The sequence below is a fragment of the Phocoena sinus genome, chromosome 14 (assembly GCF_008692025.1).
Source record: "Phocoena sinus isolate mPhoSin1 chromosome 14, mPhoSin1.pri, whole genome shotgun sequence".
NCBI lineage: Eukaryota > Metazoa > Chordata > Mammalia > Artiodactyla > Phocoenidae > Phocoena > Phocoena sinus.
The window spans coordinates 70,291,867-70,310,753 of NC_045776.1; the positions used below are offsets into that span (position 1 = coordinate 70,291,867).

General features: G+C 53.6%; 1 protein-coding gene across 5 annotated transcripts in view; it reads right to left on the reverse strand.

Moving 5' to 3' along the window:
- MYO18B (myosin XVIIIB) overlaps positions 1-18,887 on the reverse strand; it is a 238,668-nt gene that overhangs the window by 200,217 nt on the left and 19,564 nt on the right. For all 5 annotated transcript variants that reach the window (XR_004345504.1, XM_032603528.1, XM_032603530.1 and 2 more), the window contains exons 4-11: positions 15,960-17,222; positions 15,396-15,462; positions 14,393-14,505; positions 12,925-13,101; positions 8,024-8,222; positions 5,912-6,054; positions 4,991-5,091; positions 3,877-3,940 (exon numbers count right to left, since the gene is read on the reverse strand). Coding sequence is in view for 4 of the 5 variants with exons in the window: in XM_032603528.1 (XP_032459419.1) it covers positions 3,877-3,940; positions 4,991-5,091; positions 5,912-6,054; positions 8,024-8,222; positions 12,925-13,101; positions 14,393-14,505; positions 15,396-15,462; positions 15,960-17,222 (2,127 nt within the window). In the remaining variant the exon portion in view is untranslated. The remainder of the gene's footprint in view (positions 1-3,876; positions 3,941-4,990; positions 5,092-5,911; positions 6,055-8,023; positions 8,223-12,924; positions 13,102-14,392; positions 14,506-15,395; positions 15,463-15,959; positions 17,223-18,887) is intronic.

Sequence of the window (18,887 nt, forward strand, 5' to 3'; positions counted from 1 at the left end):
GAGCAACTAAGCCCGTGTGCCACAACTGCTGAGCCTGCGCTATAGAGCCCGTGCTCCGCAACAAGAGAAGCCACCACGGTGAGAAGCCCGCGCACTGCAATGAAGACCCAATGCAGCCAAAAATAAAATAAATAAATTTTATAAATAAATAAGTAAAAGCTGAAATGTGGCAGGCAGGGAGGACGCAGCCCAGGGACCAGGAGGGGAAGCTGGCCATCAGCGAGCGAAGGCGGCCACGGAGAGCCAACACAACCCCAAGGGCCGGCTTCCCCACAACCTGGCCCTGCTCCAGCTGACAGCCCCCTGGGCCCACACCCTCACCCTGTGCTCTGCAACCACTGCACTGCTGGCTCTCCCCTGGCGTTGCCGCTGCATCAGGAGCTCGGTGCAGCAGGAAGGCTGGCCTCACTGCAACTGCCTAACTTCTCTCACAGTCCAAGACCAGCTTGTACTCACCTCCTCCAGGTAGCCCTCTCTGATACAACTTCAACCCTCCAGGCCTGCCCGTATAATATTTGGGACACACTTAAGTTAAAAAAAAAATATTTGATGTTTATGTGAAACTCGAATTTAACCGGGCATCATGTATTTTTTCCAGCTTTACTGAATTATAATTGACAAATAAAAATTGTATATTTTTAGGTGTGCAATGTGAGGATTTGATACACATAAACGTTGTAAAATTATTACCACAATGAAGTTAACTAATATACCCATCACCTCACATAATTACCATTTCTTGGTGTGTGGTAAGAACACGTAAGTTCTACTCTCCCAGGATATTTCAAATGTACAGTAAGTCCAGTATTATTAACTATAGTCACCGTGCTGTTAGATCAGTTACAAGATGAATATGGTCTAGGTATCCCATATTTTTATTTGCTGACTCTGGCGACTTCGGGGGCTTGTACTTAGCAACTCTCATTCTTGGGGTGATTTCCTGACCACCAAATTCCTTCACTGAGCCAGTACCTGACGGCCCAATCCCAGAAAACTAGCCCAGGCTTGTATCAAAGACTGACGAATTTCCAGCTTGTATTTTTGCTCTTAGAGAACAAAGAAAACACTCTCCATACCTGCCAGGTAGCAGGGTGAGAACAAAGAAATACCCTACCAGTTCCCACAGATCAACTGGTCTAAAAAAACAACCCCCAGAAACACACAAAAAAAGAAAGCCACTTCGAACACCTCCTTGACTGGGTTCACACTGCGCCCCATTCCTGCATGCGAACTGTGAACAAACATGTCAGGCTGAGATGCTCACGAGGGCCTGGCTTGAGCCCTTCTCCTCCTCAAAACCAAGAAAACAAACAATGCTCTTGCTGATTCAAATGGATACATGTGGCCCAACCTCATTAAAGAAAACCCAGCACTGGGACAGCCTCGCATCCCCTGCCGTCCTGAGGCCAGTCTGGGCTCCTAGCCGCCGGAAACCAGGGGGAGGAGAGGCATGAAAGAAGAACATACTGCAAGTCCCCCCGGTGGAGGGGGGTGTCAGGCAGGTGAAGCCGGGGGAGCTGCATCACCTCACTTCATCCCACTCCACTCACTGTCGAAACAGACTCACCAACAGTGGTTCTCAAAGCGGGGTCCCTGGACCCACAGCTTCAGCATCACCTGGGGACTTGTGAGAAATGCAGATTCTCAGGCCCTAGCCCAGACCTACTTAATCAGTAACTTTGTGGATAGCACCCAGCAGAGAGAGAGAGAGAGAGAGAGAGAGAGAGAGAGCCTTACTGAGGTGTAATTGGCAAAAATAAACCACTCATCTTTAACAAGTACACTGTGATAAGCTCTGACATATACACCCGTGAGAGCGTCAGCACTCAAGACAATGGACACATCCATCACCCGCAAAAGTTCCCTTTCATAATCCTCTCTCCCCTCCTCCTGCAACCAAAACCCCGGGGCAACCATTGACCTGTCTGCTGTCACAGCGGATTCATTTGCATTTTCTAGAGTTTCAAATACACGGGGTTATATGGTTGTACTCTTTCATCTGAGATTTTTCACTCAGCACAATTATTTTGAGAGCCATCATGTTCTTGGGTTTATCAGCAGTTCATCGTTATTACTGAGTACTATACTACCTTTAGGGTTTTCTACAATGAATTCACCCATTCACCTGTTAATAGACATTTTGGGTAGTTTGGGCTCTTACACATAAAACTGCTAATGAACTTTCATGTAAAATAAGTTTTGAACGGATGTACACTTCCATTCTCCTGCATAAATACCTAGGAGTAGACTAGCGTGCCACATGGGAGGTGTATGTTTAACTTTGTAAGAGACCGTTTTCCAATGTGGCGCACTATTTTCCACTCCCATCAGCAGGGTGTGAGAGTTCCAGTTACCCCACATTCTCACCAGCATTGGTATGATCAATCTTTTCAAGTGTAGACACTCCAGTAATTGTGTAGTAGTATTTCACCGTGGTTCGAGTTTCAATTTCTTTAATGACCAGGGAGGTTTAACATACTTTCAACATGCCATCTAAGTACCTTCTTTGGGGAAGTCTATGCTGAAATCTTTTGCCCATCTTTTTTGTTGGGTTATTTATGAGTTCTGAGAGTCATTTATAAATTCTGGATTCAAAGACTTTATCAGATATGTGATTTGCAAGTATTTTCTCCCAGTCTGTGGCTTGTATTTTCATATTAACAGTGACACTCGAAGCGCAGAAGTTCTTAATTTCAACAAAGTGTGATTCATCAATTTGTTCTCTCATGGACTGTGCTTTTGGGGTCATATCTATGAAGCCTTTGCCCGATCCAAAGTTACAGAAATTTTCCTCCTATCTTCTTCTAGAAATTTTATGATTTTAAGTTTTACATTAAGGTCTATGATCCATTTTATTTGGTCAATTTTTGTACATGGTGTGAAGTTGTGGACTGAAATTCTTTTTTTTTGCATGACGATACCAAATTATTCCAGCGCCATTTGTTTCCCCGACATGTATGTTTGGAAAAGTGCTTCAGAGTAGAAATGATTCACTCCCCTCTGTCTGGTAAACTCCTACTCATCCTTCAAAACCCAGGTCAGATGTCCCCTTGGCTAAGAAGCCTTCCCTGACTGAGGCCAAGTAGCTTTCATCTATCCTCTGGTGTACAGAATGTTGTACAAACTCTGGCATTTCTCTTATCCCACATGATTGCATTAATCCCCAAGTCTTTCTCTCTTGATAGGGTGAAAATTCAGGGATGAGGACCATAATCCCAGCACTCAGCACAGGCCTGGCACAGAGGGTGATGGTAGGAGTGGGGGTGGGGGTGGGTGACTCAAAACAATTTTTAAAATATAAAAAAATAAATAAAAGAATAAACAAATGAACAATGTGCTTTTTTAAACAACTGGATACCACCTCTCAAGGCCCTACTCACAGGGTCCATCTTCCAGGAAGCCACATTAATCATCAACAATATTTCCTAAGAAAACTGCCACTGACTGATGTAATCCAAGCCCAGTGCTAGCTGCTTTCTGCACATCGTTTCATTTAATCCTGACAACAGGTCCATGAGGCAGATACCACTACTATTGTTATTTTACCGAAGAGGACACAGACATTCAGAGAGGCTAGGGTCCATGCCTGAGGTCTCATATCCAGCAAGTGTCAGAGCTGGGGTTTGAACCCAGATAGCCTGTCCCGGAGACCGCGCCCTTACCTCTAACAAACCACCTCCTAGTTCCCTTTATTTGCACAAGACTCATTTCCCTGACAAGCCCAGGCCCCATAAAGGCAACCCTGCCTCCCCCACATGACCAGCCCTTGCCAACTACTCACCCCAGTGACAGAGGGACGAGTCACACAGGGGACCCTCCCATCTTGGCCACGGGGACACAGACACCCACTCACACCCAGAAGGACCTCCTCTTTACCTTAGGCCACACGCCCATGCCGAAGGAGCTGCTGTCTGCCAGCTGGTGCAGGTACAGTTCTGTCCTGGAAACAGAGAACGGACCATAAGTAAGGGAGGACCCACCCACCCCAGTGGCCTGGAGGGCAGGTGGTCACCACGGCATGGGACTCCACACAGTGCCCCAGGCGGCCCCAGCGTCTGCCTCAGGCCCTGGCCCTACCTCCCGAATATTCCTCACTTGCTGCCCTCACCGGGCCCTTCTTAAGTGAAGGCCTTCCAAAAGCTTCCTTACTCCTCTGTTACCCTGCTCTGAAAACTGGGAGTTTCCTCTCTAATCTGCCCTCTCTCCAAAGGGTAAGGTGCCCCTCTGGCCTTAGCGAGGAGGCTCAGGACAGGCTGGGCCTGCCCTTCAGACGGGGGTGGAAGGCAGGAGACAAATGATGGGGGACGCAGAGGGAAATTGAAAATTATCCCCCCTCGCCTGGGGTGAGCACTCCCTGGAGCTTCACTAGATAGAACCTTACTCATTCATTCAACAGATGAGGAAACCAAGGCTCAGAGACGGGGAGCCACATGTCCAAGAATTCCCAGAAGTCAGCGAGCGGCAGAGATGACTCCCTGGGCCACCTCCCCCAGAAGGCCCTCCCAGATGAGTCTTCTGGCTTCTCTGCTGTTCCACCTGGTGCCTCCTCGCCCTGAGCTACCTCAGGTGCACCCAAGGCTCTCACAGAGTTTAGGAGCTTCTGGAAGATTTGGGGTCTGCTGTTTCTTGCCCACCTCCCACGCTGCTGTCAGAACCTGTACCGAAATGTCACCGTCACAGCAGACAGCCTCCACCCACCCCCCAGCGTGTATAAAGAGCCATATGTGAATTATCTCACTTAATCCTGTAAGGTCAGTCAAGGTACTATTTCCACTTTACAAAGGAAGAAACGGAGGTTCAGAGCAGGTGACACCTGGCCAGGTTCACCCAGCCCAGGAGCAATACCAGGCAGCTGGAATCAGAGGCCAGATTCCTAACCACTGGGCTCTACCACCTCTCAGCTCTAGGCAGAGGTAGGGCTGGGGCCTTGGAGAGTGGGGGCCCTTTGTCTCACTGCCCTTGGCCGTCCCTGCTCAGCCCAGTCGCTCACCTGAGATCCAGGTCCAATCCGGCTAGCATCTGGGAGAAAACCTCGAAATTGCCTTCCCCTTCCAGCTGCCGGGCCACGTGGCTCTTCTCCAACAGCATCGTCTGCCAGGGGAGAGGACAGGCGCCCGGTCAGCACGAGGCCGTGCTAGGCTGCCTGCACACCCCCACCAACCCCCAGGTCCACTCTTCGAGGCAGCACCTAAGGCCCCAACTTGGCTGGACGCCTCCAAATCAAAACATGCCAGGCCTTTGTCTCACTGATTCAGAGTCCAGGCAGGGAATCAACGCATGCAACAGGCTCATTCCAATGAAGAAATCCAAGGGTACTAACAATTAACCCACAGCCGCCCTCCAACACACTCGGATGCAACCGAAGCCCTTAATAACTTGACCCACATGGTGATGCACGGTAGACTTTCAGGGCCGGGACAGAGAGGGATTTATCGGGCACCAGTGAGTCTGGATATTCTCCCAGCTCCACACACAAACAACCCTTCTAATAACCTAATCCTATTTTCTGTTCAAACAGAATGTTTGCGGGTGGGAAGGGGAGGGGACGGGTGATTTCAGAGAGAGGAACAAACAGGCCATGTGCCTGTCACACACGGGCTGCCGCAGCAGGCCAGCGAGCGTCTGTTTAATTTCGGCTTACGCTTTTAAGACCCAGCTAATGAGCGACTGAATTATGTATCTACTCGTGAATATTTCATCCCTGTGATACTCCGAGGCACAGACGAGCCGGCATGCTTGGGGAGGAGATGCCTGGGCACTGAGCGAGGTGGGGAGGAGCTGGCTTTGGCCTGGGGAGCAGTGACCATTTAGACATTCCAGGGTTCCAGCTGGAGGCGTGGGTCCTGCTGAGTGGGGCTGAGGCTACTGCAGCCCCGAAGAACCCCCTCTTCCTCCCACCCAGAAGCCTCACCTGGAGCTGGGCGGCCGTGACTCGGCCTGTGGCGTTGAAGTCCAGTGACATCACCATGGAGAACCGGGTGGCACAGCGGCTATGGCCGGTGGACACAGAGCCAAAGGCCCGGAGGACAGTGAAGGTGGCTCGAATCTTCTCCACTGGTGGGGCACGGACAGGGCATCAGCCGTGGCCCGGGCGCTGCCATCCCCACCTCTCACAGGACCCCAAGCCGGCCCCAGGCCCCAGCGGGGCCACCTCCACTCCCCCAACTCAGCTCTAAGCCACACCTCTTCCACTGCTGGGCCGGCCCTGTGCTGCAAGTAGGGGCACGGGGGGAGCAAGAGTGAGCCCAGAAGGGGAGATACACACACCTAGGATTGGTACGATCTGAGTGATAAGGGCTGCCCGAGGGCCTCCTGGGCCTGGTGGACTCTAGGAGGAGGGCAGGGTATTAACATTCTTGGACCTACTCTCAGGGAACACTCCATCACAGCAGGCTCAAAAAGCCCTGCAGTCCCCACACACGAGCACCCACTATGTGCTAGGCACCTGGATACAGCCTAGCCTGACTCCCACTCCCCTAACACACACTTTCAGCAGAACTACATTCTGGGAGGGCCAAGACTGGTGCCTCTCCCTGCTGTATCCCCAGCTCCTAACAGGGCTCTAACCTGGGCCAGGTGCAGAACAGGTGATCAATAAAGCATTGGAATAACCCCAGTGGAGAAGCAGGATAGTACAATGGTTAAACAAGCTTGAATATGGCCTCTCTCCGTTGTTAGTCACCTGATTTGGAGTGAATTAATTAACCTCCCTGTGCCTCGGATACCCCATCTATAAGATGGGGGTAATAATAGTACTTACCTACCTCACGTGGTTGCAACAAAGACTAAAAGATTTAACAAAGTGCTCAGAACATGCTCCAAATGTGGTGGTGTTATTATTATGTTTGTTATTATTAGAAAAGCAATACTGCCTGGGCCATATATTCTCAGCAGGGGGAATACTGCCCCCAAGAGGGCAGAAACTGATTCTTGAGAATGGGGGCAGTTTTCCTTTCTTATGTATAGAACAGAACACAGATATATATATGTCTGTGTCTGTATACATAGACACACATACACACACACTGCATAGACAAATACATGGTGAATCTACGGCATTAAATTTTCATGGTGGGAGATGATCAGGAGAAAGAACAATTAAAAAGGCTCCTCAGAGGGGTAACAATACACTGAGAACACTGGCCCAGGGGTAACAGCTCTGGAGCCAAACTGTCTGCGTTTGAATCTCGGTGCTAGGATGTATGAGCTGTGTGGCCTTGGGCAAGCTGGTTAACCTCCCTGCGTTTTAATGGCCTCATCTATAAAATTCAAATAATAATAATGTCTACCTTATAGGGATGTTTTAAATAATAAGTAAGTTGACCTGCTTGGAATAGAGCCTGGCACAAGCATTTACCACGATCACCATCAATATTGTTAACTATCATCAACAATTGACACTCTTTTTTACTGAAGTATAGCTGATTTACAATGTTGACACTCTTTCTTTAATGTCCAGCTCAAACATCATTTCCTCGAGGAAGCCCCCCAGCCCCTTCTCTGCGCTCCCTCCGCCTCTCCCCTCCCCAGCTCGGCCAGCAGGTGGTGCAGAGCGTTGGAGTCTGGCACAGATGTGCAGCCGAGTCTCCCTTCCGGCTGTCAGCGCCTCCTTGCCTTTGTTTTTTACTTACAGTCCGGCGGGCTGTGCGCCGCACAGGGGCGCCACACCTGAGGGCACAGCATTTCTATCAGCCACAGGCCTGTATGCTTTTTAGGGTGATGGCTCCGAACGCGGCGCTCAAGCGTTTGGTTCCAACAATGTCGATGTGTGATGACTTTTCCACATACGGCAGTGAGTGTCTTAGGCAAGGAGTAGCTGTTTCTAATTCACACAGAAGTACCCAACAGACTAGGGGTGGCCCTGCCCGGAAGCCAGCACAGGGTCTGCACACAGGTGCTCAGTGAACGCTAGCTGAGCGGATATAAGAAAGAGCTGCCCAGCACCCCCTCCGACTCTCCCTTCCCTTCCCCCACGCCACTGCCCCCCACGTCCCAGCTGCACGTCACCTGGAGACCACTGTACCTGAGACCCTGCCATCCACACTGCCTGCCATCCCCACCAGGTGCTCCAGGACCTGCTCGCAGCAGGTGGTCTTGCCAGCACCGCTGCGGCCCAGGGCCACGATGCTCTGGTCCCTCTGCTGGCTCAGCAGAGCCCAGTACGCCCGCTGGGCCAGGGAGCCAACGTGGGCGGGTAGGCCATCCTGGCAGCTCCTGGGCACCTGCAGGAAGATCGCCGGCATCAGCTTTCCCACCCAGCCGGGGCCCAGGGAGCACTCCACAGAGCTCCAACCCGGCCTCAAGCCCAGATCCACGTCCATGCCTCCCATCCTACTCCAGCCTTGTCAGAGACGTCGTGCGTTTCTCTGGGGAGAGCCCAGCCTGGAGATCTAGTCCTGCCACGGGCTCGCTGTGAGCCCTTGGGCAGCCTCGGACCCTGCTCTGAGCCTGGCCTCTTCTTCCGCCAATGAGAGGCTTGAACTAGAGCTGCATTAGCTCATGGGGCTCATCTCACCTGCTACACAAAGGACTGGATCGTACCTGTCTGAAATGAAACAGGTGGATAAAATGGCTCAACGGATTAGTGACGTCTGCCATGGAAACAGAATAGGGCATGGGGGAATTGGCAGTACGTGTGCTATGTACCTGCTGTAACAGACTTAGATACCGGAAGCCCCTTTGGCTTCATTCACTCATCCATCCATACATTCATTCACTCAGTAAAAAAAAATATTCATTGAGTGTCTACTACGTAGCAGGCACTGTCCCAGGCACTGGGGACACAACACTACTCAAGGCGAATAAAGGAAGTCTCTGCCAACCGTGAGGAGATATTATTGTACACCTCTTAAGATGGCTAAAAAACCTGTTTTTAGTTCTTTTGACACCCTACCAAGTTCTGGTTAAGATGCAGAGCAAGTGGAATTCTCCCACAATGCTACACAATACAGCCACTCTGGAGAAGAGCTTGGCAGCCTCTTTTACAGTGATACGTGCACTCGTCACACAACTGAGCAATCCCACTCCCAGGTATGTACCCAAGAGAAATGAACATTTGTGTTCACCAAAAAACCCTCTCTGTCACTGGTTATATTGAGTATGCATTCAAAATCATCAACAAACTAGAGACAACCCAAATGTCCCTCAACTAAAGAACTAAGATAACCAACAGCCCTGGTTTTAGCACCGAAAGTCCCTTGTCCCAGAAAAACCATTCCCTCCCACGGGAATCAGGACACCTGGTCCCCCTCTGAACAGATAAACAAAGTTGTGCAATAAAACACAATAGAATAAGAGAACTAACGGCTCACAGCTGCAACAGCTCACAGCTGCAACAGCACGGGTGAAGCTCAAATGCGCTGTGCACTGTGGTAAGTGGACGAAGCCGATTCCAAAGGTTACCCGCTGCACAAGTCCATTTATATGACTTTTCAGAAAAGGCAAAACTAGGGAAAAGGGACAAAAGAACAGATTAGTGGCTGCCAAGGGTGGGACATGGGGGAGGGGTTGGCCACAAGGGTATGGAGAACTTTTGGGGGTGATGGGAACTGTCCTGTAATTGATGGCAGAGACAGTTTCACAACTATACGTGTCTGTCAAAAACTTACAGAAGTGAACACTAAAAAAAAGTGACATTGGGCTACCCTGGTGGCGCAGTGGTTGAGAGTCCGCCTGCCGATGCAAGGGACACGGGTTCGTGCCACGGTCCGGGAGGATCCCGCGTGCTGCGTGCGGAGCGGCTGGGCCCGTGAGCCATGGCCACTGAGCCTCTGCGTCCAGAGCCTGTGCTCCGCAACAGGAGAGGCCACAGCGGTGAGAGGCCCGCGTACCGCAAAAAAAAAAAAAAAAAAGCGACATTAACTTATACTTATTATACCTTATATACTTATGTACTTATTAAATTATACCTTATATACTTATATACTTATTAAATTATACCTTATATACTTATATACTTATTAAATTATACCTTAATAAACCTGACTTAAGACAAAAAAGCCCTGCCTGTAGAGCTTGCTTTCATTTGGGAGAAGACAGATGATAAAAAACCAACTAATTAAATTATACCGAACGGGAGTCATTTTAAAGCCATGAGCTTGGATGAGATCACCAAGGAAGTGGGCGTTTAAAGAGGGAGAGAGAGGAGGTGTAGGGACGGGGCACCCTGACTTGGAGCTATCAGGGACCAGCAAAGGACGCTGAGAGGGAGGGCCAGCGGGACAGAAGGAAAACCAGGAGAGCGGAATCCTGGAGCTAAGGAAGGGAGTGATGGCAGGAGGAAGGCAGGACCAGCCCCTGAAGTGCTGCTGAGGGTCAAGTCAGAGGAGACTGGAGAATTGTCCACTGGGCTTGGCAGCATGAAGGGCACTGTGACCTCGACAACTGTCTGCTTAGCGTGGTTTTCAGGGAGAACGGAAGAGGGCGGTGGAGGTAGTGAGGGCAGTGGAAAGGCACCAAAGGGAGCAGGGAAACGGGCCTGGCTGGAGGAGGACCTTGGAAGCCCAGGATGCTAAGTGGGTGACAAGTGGGCTAACGGCCGCCCTCCCAGTGGCTTGGCAGGACCAGGGGCACAAACTCCGGTGTGGCAGCCCTCCCCCTCCCCGAACCCCCAGCCTGGGCTAAGGAGCACCCCCAGTGCACTGTTGGCCTTTCCTACCCCGAGACCCCCAGGAACAGCAATGAGTCCCCATCCTGACACAAATCAAAAGGCTCAGCAGGACCCCAAAGCCGGCGAAGTAGGACAAGCCTCCACACTAGCGGGACACAGCCTAAGGGAACATAGCGGGCAGAGGGGCCTGAGGTCTGAGCCTCAGAGCCACCTCCCGCTTTGGAAACATAAAGTTCAAGGGCCAGGCTATCCCAATCGTCAGCCTTCTCAGGCCTGCAGGGGAACAGGGAGGATTCTGCAGACCCAGGCCCCGCAGTCACACACAGCTACCCCTGCATGCTTGCACACGGGCACACTCAAGGGCACACACACCCAACAAACAGCTGCAGAGGCCTCTGCACACAGGTGTGCCCATCTACACCCCACGCAGTCACAGCACACTCACCCCAAAAGAGGCCAGTCCCAGGCACGCACCCAGCTCCCAGCCACCCAGCCGGCCCAGACCCCCACTGAGAGAGGCCCCCAGCCCTGCCTGGACCGCTCCTAGCCCATCTTCAAGGTGGCCTCAGTCCCAGCCTCACCGCAGGTCTCTGCTCCCACCTGGTGGCCATCTGAGGAACCAGAGGAGACTCGGCCAAAGACAGAACGCAGCTGTGGGTGTGGGAGGCGGCGTGACTTGAGGGGGACCCACGCCCACCGCAGGGTTACAGGGGCTTAGGGGGATCACGGGACTCAAGTTCCTCCTACCAGGGTGGATCCCAATCCCCGCACTTTTAGGCTCTCTGACCCAGGCCGCCTGGCAGACGCCGCCATCGAGGACGGTCACAGTCGTGAGAAGTGGGCTTGCGGAGAGGCCTGTGACGGACACCCCTCCCAGGGGCCCCCAAGGAACCCGAGCAGGCGCTCGGGGCCTTGGGCTGCAGTAACAGAAGCACAGCCTCCCTGGCAAGGGAGGGGCGAGTGCAGCGTCGCCCTTGCAAGCCCCTGGCCAACAGCCAGGCTGAGGAGGGGCCTGGAGGGTGACCTAAGGGTGGGGGGGCGTCCAAAAGAAGAGGAGCCCCGGGGAGGGGGTGCAGGGCCACTGTTCCCTTTTTAATGGACTTAGCATCTTTCGGGGGCTAGGAATGGCTTTGTCCCACAGGACGCCAAAGGGTAAGGTGCAGCTTTTCATCCTCCATTGACAGATGAGAACACCCAGGCCAGAGAGGTGTCCTGATCTCCCCAAGGTACCTGCGGTCTGTTGAACCTTCCCACCAACAAGCCCTCAGAATGGAGCACAGATAAGACTTTTGACCTCCGAGGGGTCTCCCTGCCTCCACTTTTGTCCGCCTCTACCTAACCTCCACTGAGCAGCCAGGAGGGTCCTTTTACAGCGTCAGACCACATCACTGCTCTGCTGAAAATCTCCATCAGGCTCAGAGTAGAAGCGGAGTCACTATGACCGTGCATGAGGCCTGGCACGACCCGTCCCCGCTCCTCCTGACCTCCACCTTGCTGTCTCCTCCACACGTTTCTCTTTGTCACGTTGGGCCCGTCTTCCCCCAAGAGGATGAGAGCTCCACGAAGGCAGATTTATCTGCCCACCTTCTTCCCTGCTCCTCCCTCCAAGCCTGGCATACGGGACCCTCAATCGATACCTCAATCAGGAGCCACTGAGTGAATGGAGGGGATGGGGTGTAAATGACTCGGCTGTAGCTGCAGACCTCTCCACGAGGTGGCGCTGACAGGTTTTCTTTGCTTTGACTGTCGTCTTAACAAAAAACGGGCCATTTGACACTCCACAGGGAAAAGTAAATAAAGGCAGAACCGAGGCTTCTGTTTCCCCGTTCACATGGGTGTCTGGGACTCCCGCAGGTCCAGCATGGGGCTCAGAGCACAGAGGGGCCGGCAGCCTGGGTTTCACCCCAGCTCGTCTGGCAGCTGGCCCAGCTTCTCGTCCATGGAACGGGGCTGGTCATGGTCCCTGTCCTGTCAGGTGGGCCCGAGAATTGATGGAGATGCACACGAAGGTGCTTGCAGCGGTGCCTGGTACACAGCTGATAGTCAATACGTTCTCTCTTATTATTACTGTCTTTCACACTCCTGTTGCTGTTTCTATCAGTTACTCATCCTTCCCCTCTAGGGAGGGGGTTCATGTGATCCCCAAGGCTACCCAATGCCCACGGTGCCCCAGAATCCATGTCTGCAGGATGCTGCCCACAGACACATCTGCAGGGGGCTTTGGCTGCCCTGCTCTCCCCTGAGATGCAGAGGGACCCCTCCACCCCACCCCTCTTGCGCAGTTCCCCAGCCCTGGCCCCATGGTGCCCCCTCACCTTGGCTGCAGAGGGCGCCGTGGGTCCCTGGGGCTGAAGGACGATCAGGTCGGGCCCAGCGCAGGTGTGCAGCAGCCGAGCCCGGTGGCGGTGCAGAAGCGTGTTCAGCACACTGGACTCGTTGACACTGACCAGGGAGGCCAGGTCCTCGGCCTGGTCCAGCTCGGGCGGATTGGCCTGTGAACCATCACACAGTGTCCTCTGGCCTCCTGCCCCCAGCCCCCCAAACACACACACACAGCCCTGGTGACCCTGTCCCTGGAGAGCTCTGTGCCAAAGACCAGAACAGAACACAAGGACTCTGGAGAGAGTGAGGAAACCCTACAAATGAAACAAGGGCACCTCTTCTCCTTTGCTCTTTGTGCAGCCGCCCCCTCCCCGCATGGTCCTTCCTCCCTGTGCTCGTGGCACTGGGAGGGGGGATGCTCTCAGGACGACAGAGCAAGACTCCAGCACCTTCTGTCTCTCAAACACGAAAGACGGGTGGTGCTCTAGAGGAAGTGTCCTCTGCTGTTTCCTCCTCTTCTGGGTCTTGTCAGGGAGCTCTGCGTGTGCTCTGTGACACTGAGGCTGGAGGCCAATGCCCTAACCGCCCCATTTCTGACAGCCCATCTTACACGGATCGCTTGGAAATATGCCCAAACCCTTCTAGAAGCAAGGGATGACTGCAGCTCTCCTTAGGGCATCCACTCTAAAAACCTTCCTACCATTCTTTCCAGCTTCAGGGAGTTTTTGGGGCCTGATGCTCTGGTGTTTGGGTCAACCCTCAGCTCTTTCATGGGTCAGTTTTTCTTCTGAGGACACTGGCCTTCTGCAAACTCCCAGCACTGGTGGGAGTAGAGGCCCCGGGGTGGGCAGAGAAGGAGCAAAGAGGGAAGAAGATGAACGAGGCCCACATGGAACTCCTGGAGGAAACTCCTTCTCAATTAGTAGGCTGTGAGGGGTGGAAAAGGATCAGGATAGGACCTTTTACTTCTATCATTAGACTCCGACTTATCCGCAGATAGATTCATGGTGTAGTGCAAAAATTATGCAAAACAACCAAAAAAACAAAAGGTTGATGCCCAAAAGGTAGGCGACCGGAACCTATGCGATGGTTAATGGCAAACTGCTCATCCGGCTCTGAATTCCCTGGCAGCCAGGGTGAAAAAGGAAGCATGCTTTGTAGCATGATTTGCAATGTCCATAAAAAGGAAAACAATCACTTTCTCAGATCAAGCAGAACTCCCAGTCCCAAGACCTGACAAACACATCTCTTAACGTGTCCTCATAAAGGGGACACCATGGGACAGAGTAACGAGCCCTTAACAATATACCTCCAGCAGAGTAATGGCTTCAATGGTGATCGTCCCTGTAATCCCCCCAGGGCATCAAGCCGAAGTATTATGTGCAGTCCAGCACAAGGAAATCTCTCCCAGGGGTGGGGAAGGAGGGTGCAGAGCAGGCCGGGAGGGGGCAGGGGGCTCACCCGATGGACGTGATCCTCATCCACCTCAGTGATGCTTTTGTCCGCATCAATGCACAGTCGCACCCTTCCTGCCGGCAGGTCGGCTGTTCCCTCGTCTGGCTTCAGCACCGTTGCTGGTAGACAACCCAGTGGGAGAGAGAGAAGGAGGGGGCGGGGCGGGGGAGAGAAAAAGAGGAGCAGGGAAGGAGGGGAGGGTAGAAGACGGGGCAGGTGGGGAGGAGATGAAAAGAAAGGAGAAGAGAGATTGATTCTGAGTTGCTGAGCCAGGCCAAGGAGCTGGAGAGATCTGAGACATGTCAGAAATGGGTTAGCGTCACCTCCCCTTGGAGCCTATTTACAGGGAGGGTTCTGAATTGTGACCCCAAACTCTTTGAGGAGAGAAGCTGGGTCTGACTCATTTGGGGCTTTTATCAGCTGGCACAACGCCAGGCACCCAGATGGTTGGGTGCACTGACCCAATGCATATATAGACCTGGGACGGCAGATAATGGCATACAGGCTGCCGGTTTTCTTTCCAGGGCCCATGACAGACATCACTAATCAATCACTCTTCCCAGCCGTGTTCTCAATGGGACTCAGAGTAACTTCTCCGTAGCGTTTGGTCACTAGCCCCAAATCACCAGCAAAAGATGAAATGAAATGAAACCCACTGAAATGAGATCCATTTGCCCACTTGCACTAGACTCCAAGTTCCTTGAGCAACACTGTAGGAACCAAACAATGCTTGCTGCTTTAATGAATTAGTTAAATTAATTAATTACCAAGGAACAAATGCCTTTGAAAACAGCACCCAACAGACCAGCTGCCAAGGGTGAAATGACATCTACCTATTCCCACCCCAAAGCCACATATCCCCATCCCAGTCCCAGCTGCCCCTTCCCCCTTCCCCCCCCCCCCCTTTACTCCGCAGACTGTGCTCAGGACCTGGCAAATACAGCTGGCAGCAGCAGGGGCTGTAAGAGGGAGAGGCTTAGCCCCCAGATGTGCTAACACCCCTAATTACCAAGAGTAAATCCATCCTTCTGAACCAGCCAGACTTTCTCCGCCTCATACCATCTGTCCTCAGGAGCCTGAGGGCAAAGATCGCATAAATTAGACCAAGATGACGCTGCCCTCCCCCAACCCCCGTGTGAGGGGCAGACCCCTTACGTGGGCACTTCTCACAGTGCGTCTGGGACCAGCGAAATCAGAATCTCCCGGTACCGGTGAGGGTGCTCATTTAAATGCAGAAGCCACAGCCCCACCCCAGCTCTCTGGACGGTAAGCTCCAAGGTGGGGACCGGGAACCTGCACTTCAAGCAGTCTGCTGTTCACCAGCACGAAGAACTGCTGTGTGACACGTCAAGCTCAGGCTCGAGAGGTGTGGTGGTTCCCTCACTGCGGAGAATCTCACCCCGGGACAGGTGCTGCGGGGTCCTCAAGACCCCCGCTTGTGGTCGGGGGAGTGCCTGTTCCCTTCTCTAGGCTGGCCGTGCCCTCCACTCCCGATCCGCCTCCTGTCCCTGCCTTTCCCACCCCTCCTCCTCTGGCCTGCCCCTCCCCGCCCCCGGGGCCACAGCCCCCTCACCTCGTCTGAGACTCCGCTCTGGCCTCCTCTGCTCCCCTCCTGCAGGGCTGGCCCCTCTTGGCTCTCCTGACTCTGAGGCCTTTCCACACGGTTCTCCAGGGCAGGCTGTCCGGGTCCTTGCGGCTCCATCTCCAGGGCCCCAGCCCCATCACTGGCTCTAGCGCAGGAGTCCTCTGCTTTCTGCCCTCTGCGCTCAGGCTGGTCTTCCTTCCCAGCTGTAACTGGGGTCTCTCCATGTGCATCCACCTCCTTGGGGGCTTCAGAGTCCTTCTCTGTCTTACTCGCGGCTTTATCTGCCTCCCCAGACTCGCTCTGAGGTTGTCCCACCAGTTTCATCTTCCCCTGGGGCTCACCTGCCTTTCCAGCCATGCTCCGAGGCTCGCCTGCTTTCTCCATCGCTCCAGGAGCTTCCCCCACATTCCCCTGTACTGTGCCCGTCTTCTCCACCTCTGTCTGAGGTCCGTCTGTCTTGTCCGCCTTACTTAGGAGCACACCTTCTTTGTCCTTCTTACTCTGGGGACCGTCCCACTTGCTCCTTCTGCCCAGGGAACCTCCCCACTTTCTCACCTGGGCTTGGGCCCCAGCCCACTTCCCTTCACCTGCTGCAACCTTAGAGAAATTCCACTTTGCCCCCTTTTTGGGGGGGTCCCCTCTCCCTTTCTCCGCTGCCCCCAGCTGCCCCCCCTCACCCAGCCCCTCCCTGCCCTGGGGCTCACCCCCTTTCGTCCCTTTGGTCTGGGGGGCCCCGCCCCCTTTCCCCATTGTGCCTTGATCCTTCTCGCCTTTGGTCAGTAGCACAGTTCCTGGGTTCCCAAGATCCCCAGTCTGGGTCAACTCAGCCTTCAGAGCTGCATCCTTGGTGCTGGCCTGGGGGCCACAAGGAGTCCCTGGGGTCTCCCCCTCTTTTTCCCCTCCAGGGTCTGTGGCTGGGGTCTTGCAAGCGGGGCCATCCCGGGGCTGGGTCCTCTGCTCTGGCTTGGCTGAGTCCGGGTCCAGCTTGGCCACCATCAGCAACACATCGCCCCTCCTTATCCCTCTCTTGAAGGGCAGGCTTTTTCTGGCTGGTGTCACACTGGGGCCCGACTCCTGGGGCTTCTCGCCATTGATACTGGTCATCAGCTCCGGGTCCATGGTGCCGGCCCCCTCACTCTTCTTGCCCAGAATGTCTGAGCTCTGAGGAGAGCTCGACTGGTCGTCCTGGGAGATGTGCTGGCTTCCAGATTTGGTGCCACTGTTGGGTTGGCTGGTGGAAATCTCTGGGGTCTAGAAGAGACACCACAACCATACTTAGCTGCTTGCTGACCAGACAGCTTTGTCATTCACTCATTCATTCACTCATTTGTTCAGCCAGCCATTAATTCATCCAAAGACCAAGCATCTACGGGCAATGGGCCAAACCCCAGCACCCTACACCCTAGGCTTTGGCTCAGAACCTCAAGGCCAAGTGACATTATGAAAGGAGAGTGGACTTTGGAGCCCAACAGACCCAAATTCACTTCCGAACTCTGCCACTCACTAGCTGTGTGGCCTTAGATAAATTACTTCCCCTCGGGACTTCCCTGGTGGTCCAGTGGTTAAGACTCCGCGCTTCCACTGCTGGGGACACAGGTTCGATCCCTGGTCGGGGAACTAAGATCCCACATGCCGTGCAGCACAGCCAAAACAAAACAAACCACACAAAAAAACTTCCCCTCTCTGAGTCAGTTTCCTTACCAATAAAATGAGAAGCATAATGTCCTACCTCACCAGGTGGGCGTGAGGCTTCCCAGCAGCATATGGAAGCTGAGCCCAGCACCTAGTACGTCCTCAGTAACAGGAGCTATTGCTGCTGCCGTCACTGGTGCTGTTGTCACTGTTCTCACTATTATTTATGCCTGATTCTTCCCGCTGGGCCAGGAAGGGATGGGGAAAGGACATGGAGCCTGTCATCGGAGGACCTGTTCTAGTCTTGGCTCCGGTGCTTTCCAGCTCGGTGACCTTGGACGACATCACCTATCCTGTCTGAGCTTTGGTTTTCCCTCAGTGCAGGCAGATACCACCTGACCATCCAGACTTTTTTGTAGGCTGAGATGTGGAAATTGCAGAGAACTGAACAAAGTGATGTGCTGCTACTTTCGCTATCCTGGTCCCCAGACCACACCTGCACACCAGGTGAGGGCTCTGGATCTGCCCTGAGGTCTTCCACTTTTGCTTGGCCGAGACATCTGGGTACCCGACACTCAGGGGTCTCCACTGCCTGTTCCTCTCCCATGTCTTTCTACTGCCTCGTGATGTCGGCCCCGCCCTGCCCTCCATCCTTAAACCAGCCTGGCTGTGGCCTGAACTGCTCACAGAGCCAGCTTCGCCTCTGCCTCTGCAGAAGGAGACCACGGGGGAGTTCTACCCTGATGCCTGGCCGCGCCATCTGCCCTAGCCTGGGTTCTGCCACTTTGGACCCTGCTAACACCAGCCTCCCACACACTTGTGCCTGAGCATCTGGGGTTCTCATCCTTTTGCATCCAGAACAGGCCCAGGATTGCGTTGATTCCACCTGCAAAGCTTCACACCTGAGTCTCCTTTCCCAAACCCAGGTCCACTCTCTCTCACCTGGGCCACGGCCACAGCCGCTGAGCTAACGTCCTGTCGATTTGCTGCCAGTCATTTAAAACCTCATCAAAAGATTCTGGAAGCTGCCCAGAGCCTCCAGGAAAGCCATTCAACACAGCCACCTGCCATTCAAAGTTCTCGAAGAGGAGCCCCCACCTCCATCTGGTCTCACTGTCCCTGCTCGTCTCCATGCTTCAGCCACGCCTGGCATCTCCTGCCGCACCTGACGCTTCCCGGCTTCCCGGCTTCCCAGCTTCCCAGCTTCCCAGCTTTTGTTCACGTTGAGCTTGCTGCCCGGAACGCCCCTGCCCTCTCCACTCGTCCACATTCTACTCGTATTTC